The sequence below is a fragment of the Rhinoraja longicauda genome, chromosome 38 (assembly GCF_053455715.1).
Source record: "Rhinoraja longicauda isolate Sanriku21f chromosome 38, sRhiLon1.1, whole genome shotgun sequence".
NCBI lineage: Eukaryota > Metazoa > Chordata > Chondrichthyes > Rajiformes > Arhynchobatidae > Rhinoraja > Rhinoraja longicauda.
In genome coordinates, this window is record NC_135990.1 from 14,003,615 (window position 1) to 14,025,704 (window position 22,090).

The 22,090-nt window shown below is 39.8% G+C and overlaps 1 protein-coding gene across 1 annotated transcript in view; it reads right to left on the reverse strand.

The window, feature by feature from the left end:
* Window positions 1–22,090, reverse strand: part of LOC144610945 (fibrillin-1-like) — a 330,240-nt gene that overhangs the window by 150,104 nt on the left and 158,046 nt on the right. Inside the window, exons 14-19 of the mRNA XM_078429975.1 lie at window positions 18,399–18,521; window positions 14,963–15,085; window positions 12,184–12,336; window positions 10,384–10,437; window positions 9,676–9,801; window positions 7,483–7,608 (exon numbers count right to left, since the gene is read on the reverse strand). Of these exons, the coding sequence (XP_078286101.1) occupies window positions 7,483–7,608; window positions 9,676–9,801; window positions 10,384–10,437; window positions 12,184–12,336; window positions 14,963–15,085; window positions 18,399–18,521 (705 nt within the window). The remainder of the gene's footprint in view (window positions 1–7,482; window positions 7,609–9,675; window positions 9,802–10,383; window positions 10,438–12,183; window positions 12,337–14,962; window positions 15,086–18,398; window positions 18,522–22,090) is intronic.

Sequence of the window (22,090 nt, forward strand, 5' to 3'; positions counted from 1 at the left end):
AAGAGAATCTTTACTCTCGCTCTCTATGCAAACTTAAAACACACGGTATTGTGGGTTCAGTATTGATGTGGATAGAGAACTGGCTGGCAGACAGGAAGCAAAGAGTAGGAATAAACAGGTCCTTTTCAGAATGGCAGGCAGTGACTAGTGGGGTACCGCAAGGCTCAGTGCTGGGACCCCAGCTATTTACAATATATATTAATGATTTGGACGAGGGAATTGAATGCAACATCTCCAAGTTTGTGGATGACACGAAGCTGGGGGGCAGTGTTAGCTGTGAGGAGGATGCTAGGAGCCTGCAACGTGACTTGAATAGGTTAGGTGAGTGGGCAAATGCATGGCAGATGCAGTATAATGTGGATAAATGTGAGGTTATCCACTTTGGTGGCAAGAACAGGAAAGCAGACTATTACCTGAATGGTGGCCGATTAGGAGAAGGGGAGATGCAACGAGACCTGGGTGTCATGGTACACCAGTCATTGAAAGTAGGCATGCAGGTGCAGCAGGCAGTGAAGAAAGCGAATGGTATGTTGGCATTCATAGCGAGGGGATTTGAGTATAGGAGCAGGGAGATTCAGCTGCAGTTGTACAGGGCATTGGTGAGACCACACCTGGAGTATTGCGTACAGTTTTGGTCTCCTAATCTGAGGAAATACATTCTTGCCATAGAGGGAGTGCAGAGAAGGTTCACCAGATTGATTCCTGGGATGGCAGGACTTTCATATGAAGAAAGACTGGATAGACTCAGCTTGTACTCGCTGGAATTTAGAAGTTTGAGGGGGGATCTTATAGAAACTTACAAAATTCTTTAGGGGTTGGCCAGGCTAGATGCAGGAAGATTGTTCCCGATGTTGGGGAAGTCCAGAACAAGGGGTCACAGTTTAAGGATAAGGGGGAAGTCTTTTAGGACCGAGATGAGAAAGTTTTTTTTCACACAGAGAGTGGTGAATCTGTGGAATTCTCTGCCACAGAAGGTAGTTGAGGCCAGTTCATTGGCTATATTTAAGAGGGAGTTAGATGTGGCCCTTGTAGCTAAAGGGATCAGGGGGTATGGAGAGAAGGCAGGTACGGGATACTGAGTTGGATGATCAACCATGATCATATTGAATGGCGGTGCAGGCTCGAAGGGCCGAATGGCCTACTCCTGCACCTATTTTCTATATTTCTATGTTTCTACTTAATTTAGTTTGGTTTAGAGATGCAGCGTGGAAACAGGCCCTTTAGCTCACTGAGTCCACACCGACTAACTAGTTCTATGTTATGCCTGTTTGCATCCTACAAACTAGGGGCAATTTACAAAGGCCAATTAACCTACATTAACGTCTTTGGAACGTGGGAGGAAACCGGAGCACCCGGAGAAAACCCACGCATTCACAAGGAGAACACGCAAACTCCGCACAGACTACCCGTAATCAGGATCGAACACTGTCTCTGGCACCATGAGGCAGCAGCTCTACCACTGCACCACTGTGCTGCCCATTAATATGGTTTGTAAATTACATTCGGAAATTGCAAAAGGAAATAAAGGGGCTAGGTAATCATTATTGGAACTCAAAGAGTTCAATGTAAGAAATATAAAGAAATTAAATTTAAATTTGAAACTGAAAAGCAGGAATACTCTCGAACTGGAGAGAAACTAGGAGGTGTGAAGGAACAGACACATGTATTTGAATGTGCATTAAAGCACACAGCATTAAAGTCTAAAACAAAAAGGAAAAATGCTATAAATACCAAACCCGTTGGGCCAAATCAGTACGAAGAGAAATAGATTCAACATTTCAGGTTAGCGACTCTTTGTCAGGTTCTGGAAAGATCACCTGACCTGAAAATTCGACTCTGTTTCTCTTCCCACAGATAAGGCCTGAGTATTACCAGTATTTTTTTTTGTTTTAGATTTTCAACATCTGCAGTTTAAAAAAAAACTTATTTGATGAGCATTAAAGGCTAATGTACACATTTAAACAAAAATCTAAATAAAATCTAACAGAACATTTGCTTTTATATTAAAAGGCATATAATCCCAATGCGCATTTGTGATGTTCCAGCTGAACAGTCTTTGGCAGAAAACATCCAGAGTACAGCATTCAAATTTCAACAACACACCTCTTAAAAAGTCTTGGAAGTGGTATACTCAGATTTTTCCTATAGACACAATTCATGGCAATTTGCAAACAATTGATTTGTTTTCCCTGGAGATTGGAAGATTGAGTATTATTACAAATAATAAAAGCAATTAAGAGGAATAAACTATTCCCTCTGATGGGGAAATCTAAAAAGAATGGCATTACTACCTTGAGATTAAGCTGTGCTTTAAAATTTCCTCTTTAAAATACACAAATTTGCCACAAGATCATGAATTTATGTCAGAAGCTATCATCAACTTCATAGTTAGATGTAAACTGATATCAATTTTAATGCATACTATGTGATATGCTATAAACTAATGTTAATAGATTTTTACTGCAAAGATTTCTTGAAACATGATCTTGAATCATGAAGATATCCAATTTTCAGTACTCTTGTAATATGCACTAAAATAACAAAATCAGACAGTTTGAGCAATCTAAACATGGGATATAGAGAGCAATCTTATTAAAATACAGTAACTCACAGCTGGATAAAGAATGTACCACACCACCTGCTCCTTAATGTGATGACATATACGTCAATAACTTAAAGGATATGTAATATCTAAACAACTGAAAGGTTAAGCCATCATATACAATAATGAAATAATTGGACAGTATCATTATTCTTTTCCTTTGTTTAATGATTTCAGATTTGCAATAACAAATGCAGAAGAGAATTTCAGATTTATTGGAATCTAAATTTTGTTACATGACATTTAGCAGAGCCACCTATTTATTAAATAAGAATACTTTATCTGTGCATAAGGTGTAGGCAGTTGGTATACTAGATGCAAGCGAACTAAGTAATTTGCTGTTGCCAGATTACTAATCACAGTCTGACAAAGCACTGTGGCAAACAACCCAGTATGTTGTGAACATTGTTAAAAAACTGCCACGGTTGGAAATCTCAAATAAAAAACAGAAAATGCTAGAACAATTTAATAGCTCAGCTAGCATTTATGGAAAGAGGAACAAAGTTAGATTTCAGGTCAAAGAATCTTCATAAGTGACTCGGAGTTCTTAGCCTAAAGCCTGGGGTGAACGTTCATGGTGAAGTGTCTTTAACCAAAAATGTTGAGTCTGAATACTATGTGTGAATGATTACTCTCTATTTGTGGAGATGGTCATTGTCGAACATTTTTTGTGAGCAAATGTTACTTATCAAGCAGCCCATGCCAAAATGTTATGTGGGTCTTGCTGTATATACTAATTGGATATCTTCATGGTTCAAGATCATGTTTCAAGAAATCTTTGCAGTAAAAGTCTATTAACATTACAGTTTATAGCGTATCACATATTATGTATTAAAATTTATGTCAGTTTACATCTAACTATGAAGTTGATGATAGCTTCTGACATTATAATTTCATGATCTTGTGGCAAATTTGTGCATTTTAAAGAGGAAATTTGGAAGCACAGCTTAATCTCAAAGTACTAATGCCATTCTTTCTGGATCTGGAAATCATGGACACATTGATGATCATTTTCCAATGTCCTATAGATTCAAGATCAGTTCCCGTGGATTGGAGGGTAGCTAATGTTATCTCACTTTTTAAGAAAGGAGGGAGAGAGAAAACGGGAAATTATAGACCAGTTAGCCTGACATCAGTGGTGGGGAAGATGTTGGAGTCAATTATAAAAGAAGAAATTGCAAAGCATTTGGATAGCAGTACTGGATCGATCCGAGTCAGTATGGATTTACAAAGGGAAAATCATGCTTGACTAATCTTCTGGAATTGTTTGAGGATGTAACTAGGAAAATGGACAAGGGAGAGCCAGTGGATGTAGTGTACCTGGACTTTCAGAAAGCCTTTGATAAGGTCCCACATAGGAGATTAGTGGGCAAAATTAGAGCACATGGTATTGGGGGTAGGGTACTGACATGGATAGAAAATTGGTTGGCAGACAGGAAACAAAGAGTAGGGATTAACGGGTCCCTTTCAGAATTGTAAGCAGTGACTAGTGGGGCACCGCAGGGCTCGGACTGGGACCGCAACTATTTACAATATATATTAATGACTGAGATGAAGGGATTAAAAGTAACTAGCAAATTTGCAGATGACACAAAGCTGGGTGCCAGTGTGAACTGTGAGGAGGATGCTATGAGGATGCAGTGTAGGAAAATAACTGCAGATGCTGGGATGCAGGGTGACTTGGACAGGTTGGGTGAGTGGGCAGATGCATGGCAGATGCAGTTTTTTTGTGGATAAATGAGAGGTTATCCACTTTGGTGGTAAGAACAGGAAAGCAGATTATTATCTGAATGGTGTCAAGTTAGGAAAAGGGGAAGTATAAAGAGATCTGGGTGTCCTTGTTCATCAGTCACTGAAAGTAAGCATGCAGGTACAGCAGGCAGTGAAGAAAGCTAATGGCATGTTGGCCTTCATGACAAGAGGAGTTGAGTATAGGAGTAAAGAGGTCCTTCTGCAGTTGTACATGACCCTAGTGAGGCCACACCTGGGGTACTGTGTGCAGTTTTGGCCTCCAAATTTGAGGAAGGACATTCTTGCTATTGAGGGTGTGCAGCGTAGGTTCACTAGGTTAATTCCCGGAATGGAGGGACTGTCGTATGTTGAAAGACTGGAACGACTGGGCTTGTATACACTGAAATTTAGAAGGATGAGAGGGGACCTTATTGAAACATATAAGATTATTAAGGGATTGGACACGCTAGAGGCAGGAAACATGTTCCCAATGTTGGGGGAGTCCAGAACCAGGGGCCACAGTTTAAGAATAAGGGGTAGGGCATTTAGAACGGAGATAAGGAAAAACTTTTAAGCTCAGAGAGTTGTAAATCTGTGGAATTCTCTGCCTCGGAAGGCAGTGGAGGCCGATACTCTGGATGCTTTCAAGTGAGAGTTAGATAGAGCTCTTAATGATAGCGGAATCAGGGGGTATCGGGAGGGGGCAGGAACGGGGCACTGATTGTGAATGATCAGCCATAATCACATTGAATGGCGGCGCTGGATCAAAGGGCCGAATGGCCTACTCCTGCACCCATTGTCTATTGTATACAGGGAAAGACTGCTTCATCTATTGAAGAGTTGCAAATGGGATTGAACATTGTCAGTGAACTTTAGTTTAGATACAGTGCATTCAGAAAGTATTCAGACCCCTTCACGTTTTCCACATTTTGTTACGTTACAGCCTTATTTTAAAATTGATTAAATTCATTTTTTTTAACATCATTCTCACATAATACCCCATAATAAAAAAGTGAAAACAGTTGTTTAGAAATGTTTGCAAAGTAATTAAAAAGAAATATCTGAAATATTACATTTACATAAGTAGTCAGACCCTTTATTCAGTACTTTGTTGAGGAACCTTTGGCAGCGATTACAGCCTCAAGACTTCTTGGGTATGACGCTACAAGCTTGGCACACCTGCATTTGGGTAATTTCTCCCATTCTTCTCTGCAGATCCTCTCAATCTCTGTCAGGTTTGATGGGAAGTGTCGATGCACAGCTATTTTCAGGTCCCTCCAGAGATGTTCGATCAGGTTCATGTCCGGTCTCTGGCTGGGCCACTCAAGGACATTCACAGACTTCTCACGAAGCCACTCCTGCGTTGTTTTGGCTGTGTGCTTAGGGTCCTTGTCCTGTTGGAAGGTCAACCACTGCCCCAGTCTGAGGTCCAGAACTCTCTGGAGCAAGTTTTCATCAAGGATCTCTCTGTACTTTGCTCCGTTCATCTTTTCCTTGATCCTGACTAGTCTCCCAGTTCCTGCCGCTGAAAAACATCCCCACAACATGATGCTGCCACCACCATGCTTCACCGAAGGAATGGTATTGGCCAGGTGATGAGCGGTGCCGCTTGGCATTCAGGCCATCTTGGTTTCATCAGACCAGAGAATCTTGTTTCTTCTGGTCTGAAAGTCCTTTAGGTGCCTTTTGGCAAACTCCAAGCGGGCTGTCATGTGCCTTTTACTGAAGAGTGGCTTCCGTCTGACCACTCTACCATAAAGGTCTGATTGGTGGAGTGCTGCAGATATAGTTGTCCTTCTGGAAGGTTCTCTCATCTTCACAGAGGAACTCTGGAGCTCTGTCAGAGTGACCATCGGGTTCTTGATCACCTCCCTGACCAAGGCCCTTCTCCCCCGATTGCTCAGTTTGGCCGGGCAGCCAGCTCTATGAATAGTCCTGATGATTCCAAAGTTCTTCCATTTAAGAATGATGGATGCCACTGTGCTCTTTGGGACCTGCAATACTGCAGAAATTGTTATATACCCATCCCCAGATCTGTGTCTCGACACAATCCTGCGTCGGAGGTTTACGAACAATTCCTTCATCTTCATGGCTTGGTTTTTGCTCTGACATGCACTGTCAACAGTGGGACCTTATATAAACAGGTGTGTGCCTTTTCAAATCATGTTCAATCAATTTAATTTACCATTCAGTTCAATTCAATTCAATTTAATTTGGTGGACTCCAATCAACTTGGAGAAACATCTCAAGGATAATCAATGGAAACAGGATGAACCCAATTTTGAGTGTCATAGCAAACGGTCTGAATACTTATGTAAATGTGATATTTCAGTTATATCTTTTTAATTACTTTGCAAACATTTCTAAACATCTGTTTTCGCTTCTTCATTCTGTCATATTGTGTGTATTATGTATGATAACAAAATGAATTTAATCCATTTTAAAATAAGGCTGTAACATAACATGTGGAAAAAGTGAAGGGGTCTGAATATTTTATGAATGCACTGTGCAGCGCGGAAACAGGTCCTTCGGCCCACGGGGTCTGAGCCGACCACATATTAACATTATCCTACACAAACTAGGGACAATTTTTACATTTACCAAGCCAATTTACCTAAATACCTGTATGTCTTTGGAGGTGGGAGGAAACCGAAGATGGAGAAAATCCACGCAGGTCATGGGGAGAACATACAAACTCCGTACAGACAGCACCCGTAGTCGGGATTGAACCCGGGTCTCCGGCGCTGCAAGCACTGTAAGGCAGCAACTCTACCGCTGTGCCACTGTGCCGCCCCCTGGCCTTCTGGCCAGTTTCAGTTTCTGTGTCAAGGTTTCTGGTCTTATGATGGAAGGAAGATCATTGATGGAATAGATGAAGATGAATGGGCAGAGGGCATTGCTCTGAAGAACTTTTGCAGTGTTTGGTTGATCACTGAGGCTGGGATGATTTCCATTGTGCAAATTTTGACTCCAACCTTTAGAGTGGTTTTTCCTTGACGCCAATTTACCAGGATTCCTATTTCTCATGGTATATCCTTTTCCTCAGCATAGAGATTGCACATCAACAAAGTTAAACTTAGTTCCATTGGTGATATAAAATTAAAACAGGAAGCACTACAGGGACACTTGATAAGATTAAAATACAATACCTTCACATGTTTCAGATTCAGGTTTAAACACATATCCTTCTGGACAGAAACAAGTATAACTCCCAGGTGTGTTTCTGCAGAGACCATTGTCACATAACAATCTATTAACAAAGCACTCATCAATATCTGCAAAAGAAAGGTAAACAGTGATTCTTTAATGTGTATCCAAGGAATAATTCAATTTTCATTTTATCATAGCAAACATAACAAAAATGATTTGCTAGATATTTTGCCCCATAATGGAGTGCTAATTCAGTGCTGTATGGTTCACCTTGGCCATAGCAGTGCTACAGAATTGGACTTCCAAATATGGATGGAATGTAGACCATTACCAATAATTATTTAATTTTTCGAGTCAATATATTAGAACTCCATGCTTTTAAAAAAACACCTCTCTATTAAAGGTTTCTTAGCTCAAAATGGGAGAGGCAAAAGCGTATGTCAGCTGTTTTTCTGATCTTGACCGTGAAATCATTATGGATGAGATAGTGAATGTACTGACACTGAAATGCAGAAAAGATTGAATAGAGAGTCATGTTTAACATTGAGAGAGAAGTAGGTCTAACAGGTTGTAGTCAGCTCAGAGGTGAAGAAAGGTGCCAGCTCTCCAACAAAGTCCAGGTGTCAACTTCTCTACTTCTCTACATACAGCACAAAGGAAGATAAAGATAAGGTAGTATAGGGATGCACGATGCATAATGTAAAACTCAATGCATTGCGGGTTTGCCTGAAAGATTTCAAGAAAATGTATAGAGCAGGCAGATCTTCAATCTCATGCAGACACAAAATGCTGGAGTAACTCAGCGGGTCAGGCAGCATCTCTGGAGAGAAGGAATGGGTGACATTTCGGTCCTTCTTCAGACATGTCAGGGGAGGGGGCGGGACAAAGATAGAATGTAGTCGGAGACAGGAAGACTACAGGGAGAACTGGGAAGGGGAGGGGATAGAGAGGGAAAGCAGGGACTATCTGAAGTTAGAGAAGTCAATGTTCATACCGCTGTGGTGTAAACTACCCAAGCAAAATATGAAGTGCTATTCCTCCAATTTGTGCTGGGCCTCACTCTGACAATGGAGGAGGCTCAGGACAGAAAGGTCAGATTGGCAATGGGAGGGGGAGTTGAAGTGCTGAGCCACCGGGAGATCAGGTAGGTTAAGACCGGCTGAGCGGAGGTGTTCAGCGAAACGATCGCCGAGCCTGCGCTTGGTCTCGCCAATATAGAGAAGTTGACACCTGGAACAGTGGATACAGTGGATGAGGTTGGAGGAGGTGCAGGTGAACCTCTGCCTCACCTGGAAAGACTGTTTGGGTCCTTGGATGGAGTCGAGGGGGAAGGTAAAGGGACAGGTGTGATGAAGTCGTTCCAGGTCTTTTTATTATTAATTATAGTTAGTTAATTAGTTAAAACCAGTTGAAAATGATTTGTAATTATAGAGTATTTTAAACAAAAACAAAAAAACATGTTAAGCTACTTTTAATTAAGGCACAAACGAAATATGAAAACGTAAAAAGTCTACTTTTAAGAAGTTAAATGAGATTTCAAATAAAGGTCATCAAACCTATTCACGTCAATGATGTCACTCACACCAGATGCAACAGCTATGGATGCCACAAAATTGAGGAGCCAGTTAAGCTGTGCCTGGCCCCTTGGCTCAGTAAGTTACAGACTCACAATTGATTTTGAGGTACAGCAAGAGATCAGATGTCCTAGCATCTGACTCCCTGCGCATTTCACAAGTCTGCATTAGAGTACAGCAGCATGGAAGCACAAAATGTGCTGATGTGTGCACAGCAGCCAGCTAGTAGAACTGAGTATAATTCAATCCATGGACTTCCACAGCATGGCATTAAAAAACTAGCGTGAAGCATAAGTACACTATGCATGTTTTAATTTCTATGTGATGTATCTGATCTGGCAGAGCCATCAATTATGTTGGGGCAATATTCACAGCATCAAATAATAGGCATTAGAAAGAGAGGTACACAAATTTGATTACTTTCTTAATCTCACTGCAGCAAGGAGACAATGAGTGCAAGGCAATTGACAGAGTATGTTTAGGTCAAGTCATCATGGACATGCTTTGCTCAGAGTCAATGTAAAAATGACAATATATATATATATATATATATACATAAAGTTACTTTGTAATTAGGACATTTAACAGAATTTCTAATTCAGAATTTCAAAAACACACCAACACATTTTTTCCCAGATGTATCAACTTCATAGCCCGAATTGCAAACACATCGGTAGCTGCTACGAATGTTCTCGCACACTCCATTTTGACAAATCTCAGGATCCATTGCACATTCATTGATATCTGCGAATACAAAAAACTTGTCAAAACAGAGATATATTTTTTCCATAGGAATAAATTAACCTAAGCATCTTAAGTGAAATGTGACACAATAAAATTCAAATACAAAAATAAAACTAGTGCGTAAAACATAAAATTGTAAACATGAATGCGGAAAACTTCAAAATTTGCGTATGAAACTTGTTAAACTGAAATGCTTATGAAGATTTTTAATTTTCTATCATATTTTATTTAAATTTGTTCTAATGCTGAGCTGAGAGACAGGGATGTGCAAGACTGTAGCAAAAGTGATGGTTAGAAACATAACAAAAAGTGCGAAAGCAAAATAATTTATCAACACTGTCAAATATTCAGTTGGGGGCAAAGGCTTTAACTCTTCTACATTCATTACTGGACGTCAGCAAGGAAGGCAAGTTGTACAACAAAGTAGCCTGAAGCTCAGGATGTAGGCGGTAGCGCAATAAAATATTGTTCAAACCAACATTCAAGGGAATAGCATTCTATTGAAATATGCTATGCAAAAGAATATTGGGATGTATTTCATATACAAACACGTTTTCTTTAGTGGAGTATTTTTCATTTTACCTATCCCATCACTTGTTATACCGGGTCCACTGCTGCAAAGTGCATCATATTCAGCTGTGGAAAAATAAGAAAAATAGTCTGTCAATACTTCACAAATACCATCAAAACTGTGTTGAATACCTACAGAAGTTAGTAACATATTGTTTATGTGCAGGGTTATTACATTAACTTCAAGTTGTCCAGTGATCAAAATAGGGGATTATGAATGCATTGTTAAATCATCCAAAGTTTTACAGTTCCTTTGACATCTGGTCTTTGAATTTGTAATACTAATAAAATGTTTTTTCCTAAAGCTGATTAGTACTGACCTAGTTCTTCTGAACTTCTGTGCTGCAGAGCTGAAATTGGCATTAAAAATTAGAAGAGTGCCTGCAGACGATCAGTAAAATGAAAACCACTTGATAGTGGTTTTGCTGTTTCATTCTGCTTCTAATTAAAATCATATATTATTTAGAAATATTAGAATGATGTACTTGGAGAGCAATTTACTTGAAGCTACCTCCCTTTTCATGGTATTTTATCCTTTAAGCAATGACACACGTTAAAAATTGACAGAGACTAAAACTAACAAGTTAGATCCTCACATATATACATATATTAGTTTATATAATATGGGACAGAATATGACTCAGAAGCATGAGTAAATCATTTAGCTCTTCATGTTTGCTCTGTGCTCAATAAGATCACAGAAAATCTTTTACCTCTGTATCACTTTCCTGCCGGTATGTTACCAAATACACTGTGTCGAACGTCTACAGGCGTACAGTACAGAGCGTACAGACTAGTTGCATGGTTTCTCATATTTATCCTTTTTGGATATTTTCCCAATCAAAATGGAAATTCACATCTTACAATGACAATAAAGATGTCATTGTATTGTATGAGAACAGAGATGCGAGGATATCCATGTTATGAAAATATGAGCAAACAGGATCTATTTTTTTCTTGATAACGTAAAACTGAAGAAGAATCTGACAGAATCTTTATAATTACATAGAGGGTACACAGTGATACATAGATAATAACCAAGAAATCTAGTAGAGAATTCAGGAGAAACATTTTAAGCCAAAGAGTGGCAGTAAGGTGGAACAGAGGGTTATAGATTTAATTGAAGATAAACAAGAGGCTTGAGTACAGAATAAATTATGTCATGGACTAGTTCAGTCAAACAGCCTATTCCTGTGCCATTTGTCTTATAAAATCATTTTTCAAGGTCAAACTAAGCTATTACCATTGCGATTGGCCACTCATCAGCAATGTAGCAAACCTGTCTGCTCCAAAATAAGACAGATGTCACATTGTACTCAATACAATCCAATACAATCCAGTACAATACAATCTTCTGTACTCATCCCCATATTAGTTCCACAGCCATATTTACTTATTGCCACATGGTCAGATCCATATTATAGGAGGCCTCAGCTCCACACATTGGAACTCTACCATTAGTTGTTTTCTTCCAAGAGAGAGCAAAATAATTCTTTTCAGCTAGGCCAAGGACTTACAGATGGTATATGCTGTCACCCATACATTGCTGTCAAATTTTTTTTTCTGCTTTAAATTAGATTTGATAACAAAATATTGACAAGTCAGACATATATTTTTTGCACTGTCAGAAAGCATATGAGAAATAAATAAAAATAGCTCAAATTTTGCTTTCGAAATCAAGAAATAATGCTTGCCTTTTCTCATTAAAGCTAAAGGTAGTATTTTTTACTATCCTACTCTGCACTATTCAACATAATGCGTTAATATAGTAACCCCCCCCCCACACTTAGAATCAATCAGCAAAGTACCCACCAGAATTTGCAGCTGCACAAGGTCGGCAAGGCTCTCCAAAGGCATGATCGGTACTAGAACAGCAACACTGAGACTTGGTGTAGGCTCCTGGTAACGGTCGATCACATTGCCCTTTTTTGTAACCACCATAGCAGGTGCTTCTCATATGAGTATCTGCAAAAACAAAATAAATCATTCATGCAAGCAAGCAGGGATAGAAAACAAATGTAAAGTTTTGGAAAAAGAACAAATACATCAAAATAAATTATTAGGGAGAAACCGTTAAAGGGCCAAAGATTAAGTTCAAGCATAAGGTGGAGGACAGCATCGGATAACCTACTGAAATTCTTATGTTAAAATCCTATTTATTGACTGCAGCTCTGCCTTCAATACTATAATCCCATCCACACTCATCTCCAAGCTTCTGGACACAGGAACCAGCAGCCCCCTATGCCACTGGATCCTCGACGTTCTGATCCACAGACCACAATCAGTCAGGTTAGGTGACAACACTTTCTCCCCAATAATTCTCAACACCAGGCCCCCGCAAGGATGCGTTCGCATTCCCCTATTATACTCTCTATACACTCACGAATGTTGGGCCAAATTCGGCTCTAACTCCATCTACAAGTTTGCAGATGACACCACTGTGGTGGGCCGGATCACAAACAATAGCGAGACAGAGTACTGGAAGAGATAGAGAACTTTGTAACATAGTGGCAGGACAACCGCTCCCTCACTGTCAGCAAGATGAGGAAGCTAGTTATCGGCTTCAGGCAGCATGGTGGAGCACATGGCTTAATCAACATCAATAGCGCCCAAGTGGAAAAGGTTGAGAGCTTCAAGTTCCTTGGTTTTAATATTACCAGTGATCTGTCGTGCTCCAACCACATTGAAGTGACAGCCAAGGTGGCAACGTCTCAATTTCTTTGGGAGAATTAGAAGATTTGGCATGTCTCCATTGACTCTTACAAACATCTACAAACGCACCATAGAAAGCATACTGTGAGGAAAGGAACTGCAGATGCTGGTTTAAACCGAAGATAGACACAACCCGAAACATCACCTATCCCTTTTCTCTAGAGATGCTATCTGACCGCTGTGTTACTCCAGCTTTTTGTGTCTATATAAAGCATATTGCAGGGTTGCATCATAGCTAGGTTTCGGAACAGCTCTGCCCAAGACAGCAAGAAATTGCAGAGTTATGGATGTAGCCAGTCCATCACACAGATCAGACTCCCTACCATTAACTACATCTACACTTCTCAATGCATCGGTAAAGCAGCCAACATAATCAAAGACTTGTCCCACCCCAGTCATTCCTTCTTCTCCCCTGTCCTGTTAGGCAGAAGATACAGATTGTTTGAAAGCACACAGCATCAGACTCAGGAACAGCTTCTTGACCACTGCTATCAAGCTTCTCGGTCCTACCATGAGACAGGGTATTCTCTGGTTCACGCCAACCCCATTGTGGACATTTGGCTTTGTCCATGAAACTGGTGCACAACAATGCTGAGAACTATATTCTGCACTCTGTATCTTCCCCTTTGCTCCATCTATTGTACAAGTTTGACTTGATTTTATTTATGTGTCTGATCTGATTTGATAGCAAACAAAACAAAGCTATTCACTGTATCTCGGTACATTTGACAATAATAAACTTAGCCAAACCAATTATTACACCAGCTGAAGTCAAGCAAAGTAAGACTTCACCTCTCGGCAATATTTATGTGCTAGCTGTAGTATAAGGTGTTGAATCAGACAGTTTGGAATCTAAGGATTGTGCAGATTTTTGATGCCATATGCAGCAAATGAAACTACTTTAAAGAGGAAAATTATTTTTGATTCTGTAAAGTGGTTCTTAAAAAATAAAATACAACCATATGGGTTGAAATTTAAAATTAACTTAATCTAGAAGACAAGAACATTTCAGAATGTTGTATATTTGTGCAAAACAGATTGACAAACATTTTTAGGTTGTTTCTGCCCTTGTTAAAAGTATACTCATTGCATATATGTCAATTAGAATAGAATAGAATAGCCTTTATTGTCATCCAAAAACATGTTTTTGGATGCAATTACGTTACCCACAGTCAACAATGAGAGGCAATAAAAAAAAGCAATAAAACACACAATCACAAAACCAACATAAAACAACAAACATCCATCACAGTGAGTCTCCTCCAGTTACCTCCTCACTGTGATGGAAGGCCAGAATGTCTTTCTCTTCCCTGCCGTCTTCTCCCGCGGTCAGGCAGTCGAACTTGCTACATCGGGGCGGTCGGGGCTCCCGATATTGAAGCCCCCGCCAGGCGGTGGAAAATCCCGCGGCCTATTCCAGGCCACGCCGGACAGTGAAAGGTCTGCAGCGGGTCGACCCAAGCCCCGCGATTCGGGGCGGACGAAGACGCTGCCGGAGCTCCCGAAGTCGGCCCGCACCCAGGGACTTGCGAGCTTCCAACGTCCACAGGGCCTGCGGCCGAAGCCTCCGAAGGCGAGTTGCAGTCACACTCGCAGTGCCACCACAGCCTCCGAACACAGCCAGCTCTGCAGATGGTAAGTACAGTCCGTGGGCTCTGCGAACCAGAGCCCCAGGTAGTCCCAACTGGAGGCCGCCAGCTCCGGGTATTTGGCCGATGGTAGGCCGCAGCATGAACGGAGGCACGACCCAGAAGAAAGGTCACGTTTCCGTATGGAAGAGACAATTTCTTATAGTCCCCCCCCCACACACGTAGTTCACAACCACAAAAAATTAATTGACATACCAACGCAGGCTTGCCCAAAAAATTAATTAACATACCAACGCAGACTCGCCCATCAAGTCCAATGGCCAGGCCAGGAGGACATTCACATCTATAGGAGCCGTCTGTGTTGACACATCGCCCATTCATGCAAATTCCTGATATGTGGCACTCATCAATGTCTGTTGAAAAGTCGTTAGTCATTAAACCAAAGTAAATATAATAATTCATCAACTTCAGCTAATAAGCATTATCAGTGAGTTTCATGTTGATTTCACCATCTGCAATATTTTCCCTCCATTAAAACAGCATCCAGACCATTTTTTATTTCTTTACTTGTCCCATCAGCATCTTCATTTGTTTTGATCTATCATTCCTTTAGTCATTTAATGTATCTTTCCTTTCATCCAATTGCAGTCTTTCATTCTTTTCATTTTGCCTATCTTTTGCAGTTTGATTATAAGATCACTGATATAAAATATTTACTCTATTCCTCTCTCCAAGGTGTTGCCTTATGTGCTAAATACTCCTTTTGTGTAAAAGCACGTTCACTGTCACTTCAGGTTATAAGCAAACCTTCAAATGATTTACTGGCAACCTGAGTGTTGGGAGTTGCTGAGTGGCACAGCTTATTACTACTACAAAGCCTTGGCCTGCCAGTTTTCTACTGCCCATAGTATTACTTTGTTCTTTCAGGATTCTTGTCGTTTTCCCTTAATAGGTCTGCTGATAATGGTATTCTTTCTTTTAATTATTCCCATTTTGAATGCTGTATCAAAATGCACCTGACTTTATTTGCATCTTGCTGCAAAACTGAATAATTTTATTGTAAAAATCTGAGATCACCTGGAAAGGTAGGGTCTGGTCAGAGACAGTGATCACTTGGAAAGGCAGGAATTAGTTAGAGACAGTGATTACTTGGAAAGGCAGGGACTAGTCAGAGACAACCAACACGGTTTCATCAAGGGCAGATCCTATTTGACTAATTTGATTGAATTATTTGAAGAGGTAACAAAAAGTATCAATGGGGGCATGGCGTTAGTTCTGACTTACAAGGTCTCTTACAAAACTTTTGACAAAGCCACACATGGGAGACTGGATCAGGAGTGGTTAGGACCTATGGGATCACAAAGTTAGGACTGATAGGATCCAGGACTGGATTGGCAATAGGAAACGGAGGGTGATGGTGGAAGATTGTTTTTCTGATTGGATGTCCATAACTGATGGTGTCCCACAAAGGTAGGTGCTGGGACACTTGTTTGTGATTTAGGTAAATTACTTGGATGTGAATGTGGGAAGCAAGATCAGTAAGCACATGGATGACATGAAGATTGGTGTTGTTGATAATGTTTAAGGTAGTCTGAGGCTGAAGAGACATATTGTTTCAGTGAAATGGGCTGATGGAGTTTAATCCAAATAAATGTAAGGTGATGCATGTTAGGAGCAGTTATGAGACTACGATATGCATCATGAATGGTTGAGTCTTGGAATATTAGGGAACAGATGGACCTTGGAGTAGAACTCCACAGATCCATTAAGGTGGCAATGCAGGTAGATAACATAGTTAGGGAGGCATTTAGGATACTGGCCTTCATTTGTCAGGGCATTAAATATAGAATTAGGGTAGTTATACTCCATTGTTGTAAAATCTTGGTCAGACCTCAGATGAAGTACTGCATGAAGTTCTGGTCACAAAGGTAAGGGAAGGACGCGATGGTCTTGGAGTGGGGACAGAGGGGATTCACCAGGATATTGCCTGGGATGGAGCAGTGCAGTTATGAGGAGGGACTGAAGAAGCTAGGTCTTTGCTCCCTTAAGCAGGAGATTTAGAGGGGAGATGACTGACGTGTACAAAAATATAAGGGATACAGATTTCAGAAGACTATGGATCAAGCGCAGAGTGGCATATTGAAAGGTGTCGACTGGTGATTATGGACGTTGTGCCTGTTTCCCTCCTGTACGATTTGATAATTTTTTGGATGGTCACAGCATTTATCACAGGAATAATTAAGAATCTCGGTACAAAAAGATTCTTCATTAAAGTACACAACACATATAACATGCACTACTTTCTGTCCTTTCAGAAATGTTTTCAAGCTATTGCTTAGGCAGCACTCAAGAAGTAGCTGAGTGTAATTAAAAAAATAGTTCTAAGACATTTACATACAAGAAGCTTACTGAAACCATTGTTCCTAAAGCAGTGAAGCAAATATGCCACACAACCTAAATAATCTTTTAACCAAGAATTGTGTTAATGGCATTATGAGCAATAGTCTTAGAATATCTTTTGAGGCTGCACATCAAGTATATGAGATTTAATATACTTAAATAATAAATCTGAAAAAAATGGTCGGCTGCAGTGTATTAGCTCAAAAGATATGTGCAAAGGACTGTACCCAGTGGTTATTAACTCATTTCGGGTTTGGCACCGTGATTGATGCTAATGAGCTGAAAGATGATGCAAGATGACGAGAGACGAGTCAAGTCAATGTGTAGCCATCATTCTGAGGCAGTAAATTGTGGAATCCCAACCCAGAACTTCAGACCAAATTCTACGCCTAGTGCAAAAATGGGAGACCACTGCCCTGTTTTTATTGGTGAAAATGTAATGACCTTGCCGAATTTGAAACTCCAAAGCACACAACATCCACTTACAATATTGATGCAAGATAAATTTATTACATAAATATGGTTAAAGGGGGCAGTTTCAGCCATCATCAATTTATCACTGAGTAATTCAGAGAGTAAGTACTTTGCACTGATCAACATGCTTTGCCCAAGTCCCTTATGAGGATTTCAATAAATTAGTTAGGGCCTTGAACTCAAATGTCTTGAAAATAAAGATCGACCACAGAAAATGGCAAAGTAGTTCTTTCCACCATAATAAACATACATGCTCACTTTATACTCAATGAGAAGTAAAATATATAATGCACCAAGAATATAATGCTGGAGGAACTCATTGGGTCAGACAGTATAGTTAGGGGAAAATCCTTTTGTTTTCGTAGATGTTGTCTGATCCATTGAGTTCCTCCAGCAGCTTTTTTTAATCTCCAGATTCTGGAATCTGCAGTCTTTTCTGTCTCTAGTTTGTGCATCAGCTGCCGCAGTCTGTGCCTGGGGTCAGGTATGAAAATACATGCTCACATATTCAAAACTTGGTACCTACCGGATTGGACAGAGACAAATAGTTACTGGAGCAAAACACCCAATTATATATTTGTACATAGAGTTACTTGAAATATTACCCAAGTAATCGGTAGGAATTAACTCATTAATCATATTACTAAATGGGTTCACTGTGTTCAAGAAAATTTAATTTGTGCCTGTGACATTTAAAATTAGCCATCCACCATCTGCACAGGCTTACTGCTCTCTAGCTGAATTGAGCTATGCTAGTGTAAGACATTTAACAATGTATAATACTGACTACTTATGAACATTTTTCTACCAACAAGCAGTAACATTTTGGATTCGGATAATCAATAAACTTACCAATGCATGCCCGTCCATTTGATACCAACTCAAAGCCGGGTTTGCAAATGCACTTGAAGCTACCATCTTCATTGATACACATTCCATTCATGCACATGTTTCTCTGGGAGCACTCATCCTGGTCTGAAATATAATGTTAGAGGAGTAAACCGCATGCTTGATTAACTTCAACATTTTCTAAAAGTTAATTTATTTCATAATGGTTAACAATTATATCATTGGGGAACATCTAGTAAACAGTGATCACAAAATTATAAAGTTCAGAATAACTGTGGAAAAAGATGTAGAACACTCCAAGGAAAAAACAAGTAAACTAAAATCAAAGCTTGGATGGCCACAGGTTTGAACACTAAATATTAAAATGCTTTAAAATTGGAGGTGTAACAGTTATTTCCTATGAGGAAAGAGGTTAGGAAATTAAAGCAGATTTGCCTGCAGAACCCAAAGAAGAGCGAAATTGAACAGGAAAAAAATAAATTACTGATGTCCAATCATTAACTCAAGCAAGAATCAGGCTGATCACATAAAGTTTAAAGGACGGGGGAAGGTACTTAAAGGAAATCAAGAGGCAAAGGGAGAGCATGAGAAAAAAATGAGAATAAAACCGAATCCAAAAATATTGTATAGTTACATGAAAAGGAAAAGGGTTGTAAGAAGATAGACGAGGTCAACCAGAGGGCAAAAGGGAATTCTCCTCATGGAGGCAAAAGACATAGTTTATAGATATATCTTGAAATAGGCCCTTCAGCTCACTGAGTCCATGCCAGCTATCGATTACACATTCACAAAAGTTCAATATTATCCCACATTCTCATCTACTCCATACACACCAGGGGCAATTTTACAAAGGCCGATTAACCTACAAACCCACATGTCTTTGGGATGTGGGGTAAACTGGATAACCCGGAGAAAATCTACGTGGTCACAGGGAGAACATGCAAACGCCATTCAGACAGCACCCAAGGTCAGGATCGAACCTGGGTCTCTGGCACTGTGAGGCAGAAGCTGTGTCACTGTGCCTCCATCTCTGCATTACCAGCATACCACTGTGCCGCCCCTAGCTGAGACACTAAATTAGTACATCAATCTTCACCAAGGAAGAAAATGCTGCTAAAATCTCAGCAAAAGAGATGGAGCTTTAGATTCCAGATAGATTCAAAATTAATAGATGGAAGAGCGAGGAAGGCTTGTTGCCCTTAAAGTTAATAAACCGCCCAATCCTGATGGGTTGCAGCCTGGTTTTCTGAGATAAGTAAGAAAATAAATTGCAAAGTCCTTATAATATAATCTTTCAAATGAATGGAGACTGAGCAGTAGAACTTGATTGGAAAAAAAAGCATATTTTACATTCTTGTTCAAAGAAAAATATAAAGATAAAGACAATAATTACAGAGCAGTTGGGGAAATTTTTGCCTAGCTAAAAATAGAATTTATCCATGGAGTTACAGGCAGATGAGTGCAATAAAGTTCATGTGATTTTATCGGCTCCCAAAAATAGCTTGCTAAAGTACCACTTTAAGATTAAATTAAAAAAGATAATAATAATAAATTACTAAGTGACATTAAACAGAGAAGAGTAGTGAAAGGATGCTTTCTTGAATGGAGGGAGGTCAATGCTAGGACCACTGTTGCCCTAGGTATACATTTATAACTTGTAGTTGGGTGTAAAAGTCACAACTTGTAGATGACACAAAACATGCAAATGCAGTGAAGCATGATGGGATAATAGACTTTAATGAAATATGGACTGGTGAAATGGATGGATAGGTGTCAGGTAAAATTTAAATCTTGGAAATGCAAAATTTTTGGTTGGAACTATTAAAAGAGGCAATATAAACCCGAGGGTAAAATTATAAAAGACATAAAAGGAAAGCGATTTGTAGGCATTTGTTCATCGTTGTTGAAAGTGTTAATGTAACTTGACAACGTGGATAAAAAGCATACGAATCTTGACTTTTATAAATGTGAGAACAAAGATTTTTTTTTTAAATTGCAGATGTCGGAAATCTGAAATAAAAACAAAGTACTTGCGACAGGTTAGGCAGCATCTATGTAAAGAGAACAACGGTTAAAGTTGAAGAGAGAAAATGGTTAGTTTTCAGTTGGAGAGTGAGGCAGGGTTAGAGAGAATAAATCATATCTTTCTGATTGAGTGAGAGTAGGATTGTCAAGCTGTTCATCGGTTAATGGGAGCAGTGAGAAATAGAAAAGTAAGAACAAAAGCTAACAAAGTGAGGGCAGTAAGAGAATCAAACACAATCAAAGGAACAAAAACATTATAAAGTAGAGAATTAATATTTCCGACAAGGTGCTTCCTCTGAGCCGCAGTCACCTGCTCTGCATCTGGTTTCTTCAACACATCATGAGCACCAAAAGAGTATACTAGATTGAAAGTGCAAATGAACACTGCTTCACTTGAAAGGATGGTTTGTGTCATTGGATGATGAGAACTGAAGAGGTGGAAGAACAAGTGTTTCGCTTTCTGAAGTTGCACAGTTTGTGAAGACAGAGGAGCAGACCAGGCAGTCACGGTGAACAAAACGTTAATAAGGGTAGGGAAGAGCCGTCTGGTTGTGGAATTTTGTAGGAACTGATGGAAATTGCGAAGGATTATCTGGTACATGCCTGGGATGGTGAGATAGAAAGTGAGAATCAGCAGAACTCTATCCTGCATTGTTCATGGGAGAAAGGGGTGAGACATATATCAGAAATAGAAAAGATATGGTCACGGGCTCTGTCATTATAGCTGGGTTGAAGCCTTGATTTTGGAGGAAAGACGACATTTCAGAGACTTATGGGGAAAGTCTTATCACGGAAGAATATATGATGGAGACAGATGAACTGGCGAAATGGGATGGAATTCTTGCTGGAAAATATTGTGAGGAAGTATAGTGAAGATAGCTGTGTGAGTCTTTAGGCTTATAATGGATGTTTGTCACTAGCCTACCCTGTCAGATGGGCATAGAGGGATCCAGAAAGGAAAGACAGAGGTGGACCATCTGAAGATGAAAAAAGGTAGAAATTGGCAGCAAAAAGCTGCATCTTTGACGTGGAGAGAGCAAGTGGAGTTGAAGGAAAGGTTTTTCAATGGGAGACTGGTTTTAGCCACATGAATGTGTATGTTGGTGGAAGACCTAAATGCAAGGAAGAAGTGAAGGCCCTCAAAACACCCTGCAGTGACAATAACTCCAGGATGAAGTACTTTATTTGTTTGGATAGACTGGGGGAGCTCTGCCATTCTCCTTGCAACAGGAGGTTGTAAGGAGATATCACAGAGGTATTTAGAATCAGGAAAGGCCAAGACAGAGAGGTTAGGATGAAATTATCCCCAGTGGCGACAGGGTCAAGAGTCAGGGGAACAAAGATACAATGATTGGCAAGATAATCAAAAATTACATGATTTTTTTCTTTTTCCGCTCAGCAAATGATTAGAGTTTGGAATGTACTGCTGTAAGTAATTGTTGGGGCAGATTCAAATGTAATGTTCAAAAAAGAACTAGATAAATATTTGAAAAGGGGGGAGGGGGAGATTTGCATTGTCATGAGGGCAAGATTCTGTTTACATTGTATGGTCTCAAATGAATGAAAAGGCTTTTTCCATGTGGTGACCATGCTGTAATACTGAAATGTTACATGATTAATAATATCTTAAATTGAGATTACATTTTTAACAGGTATTCATATAAAATGTA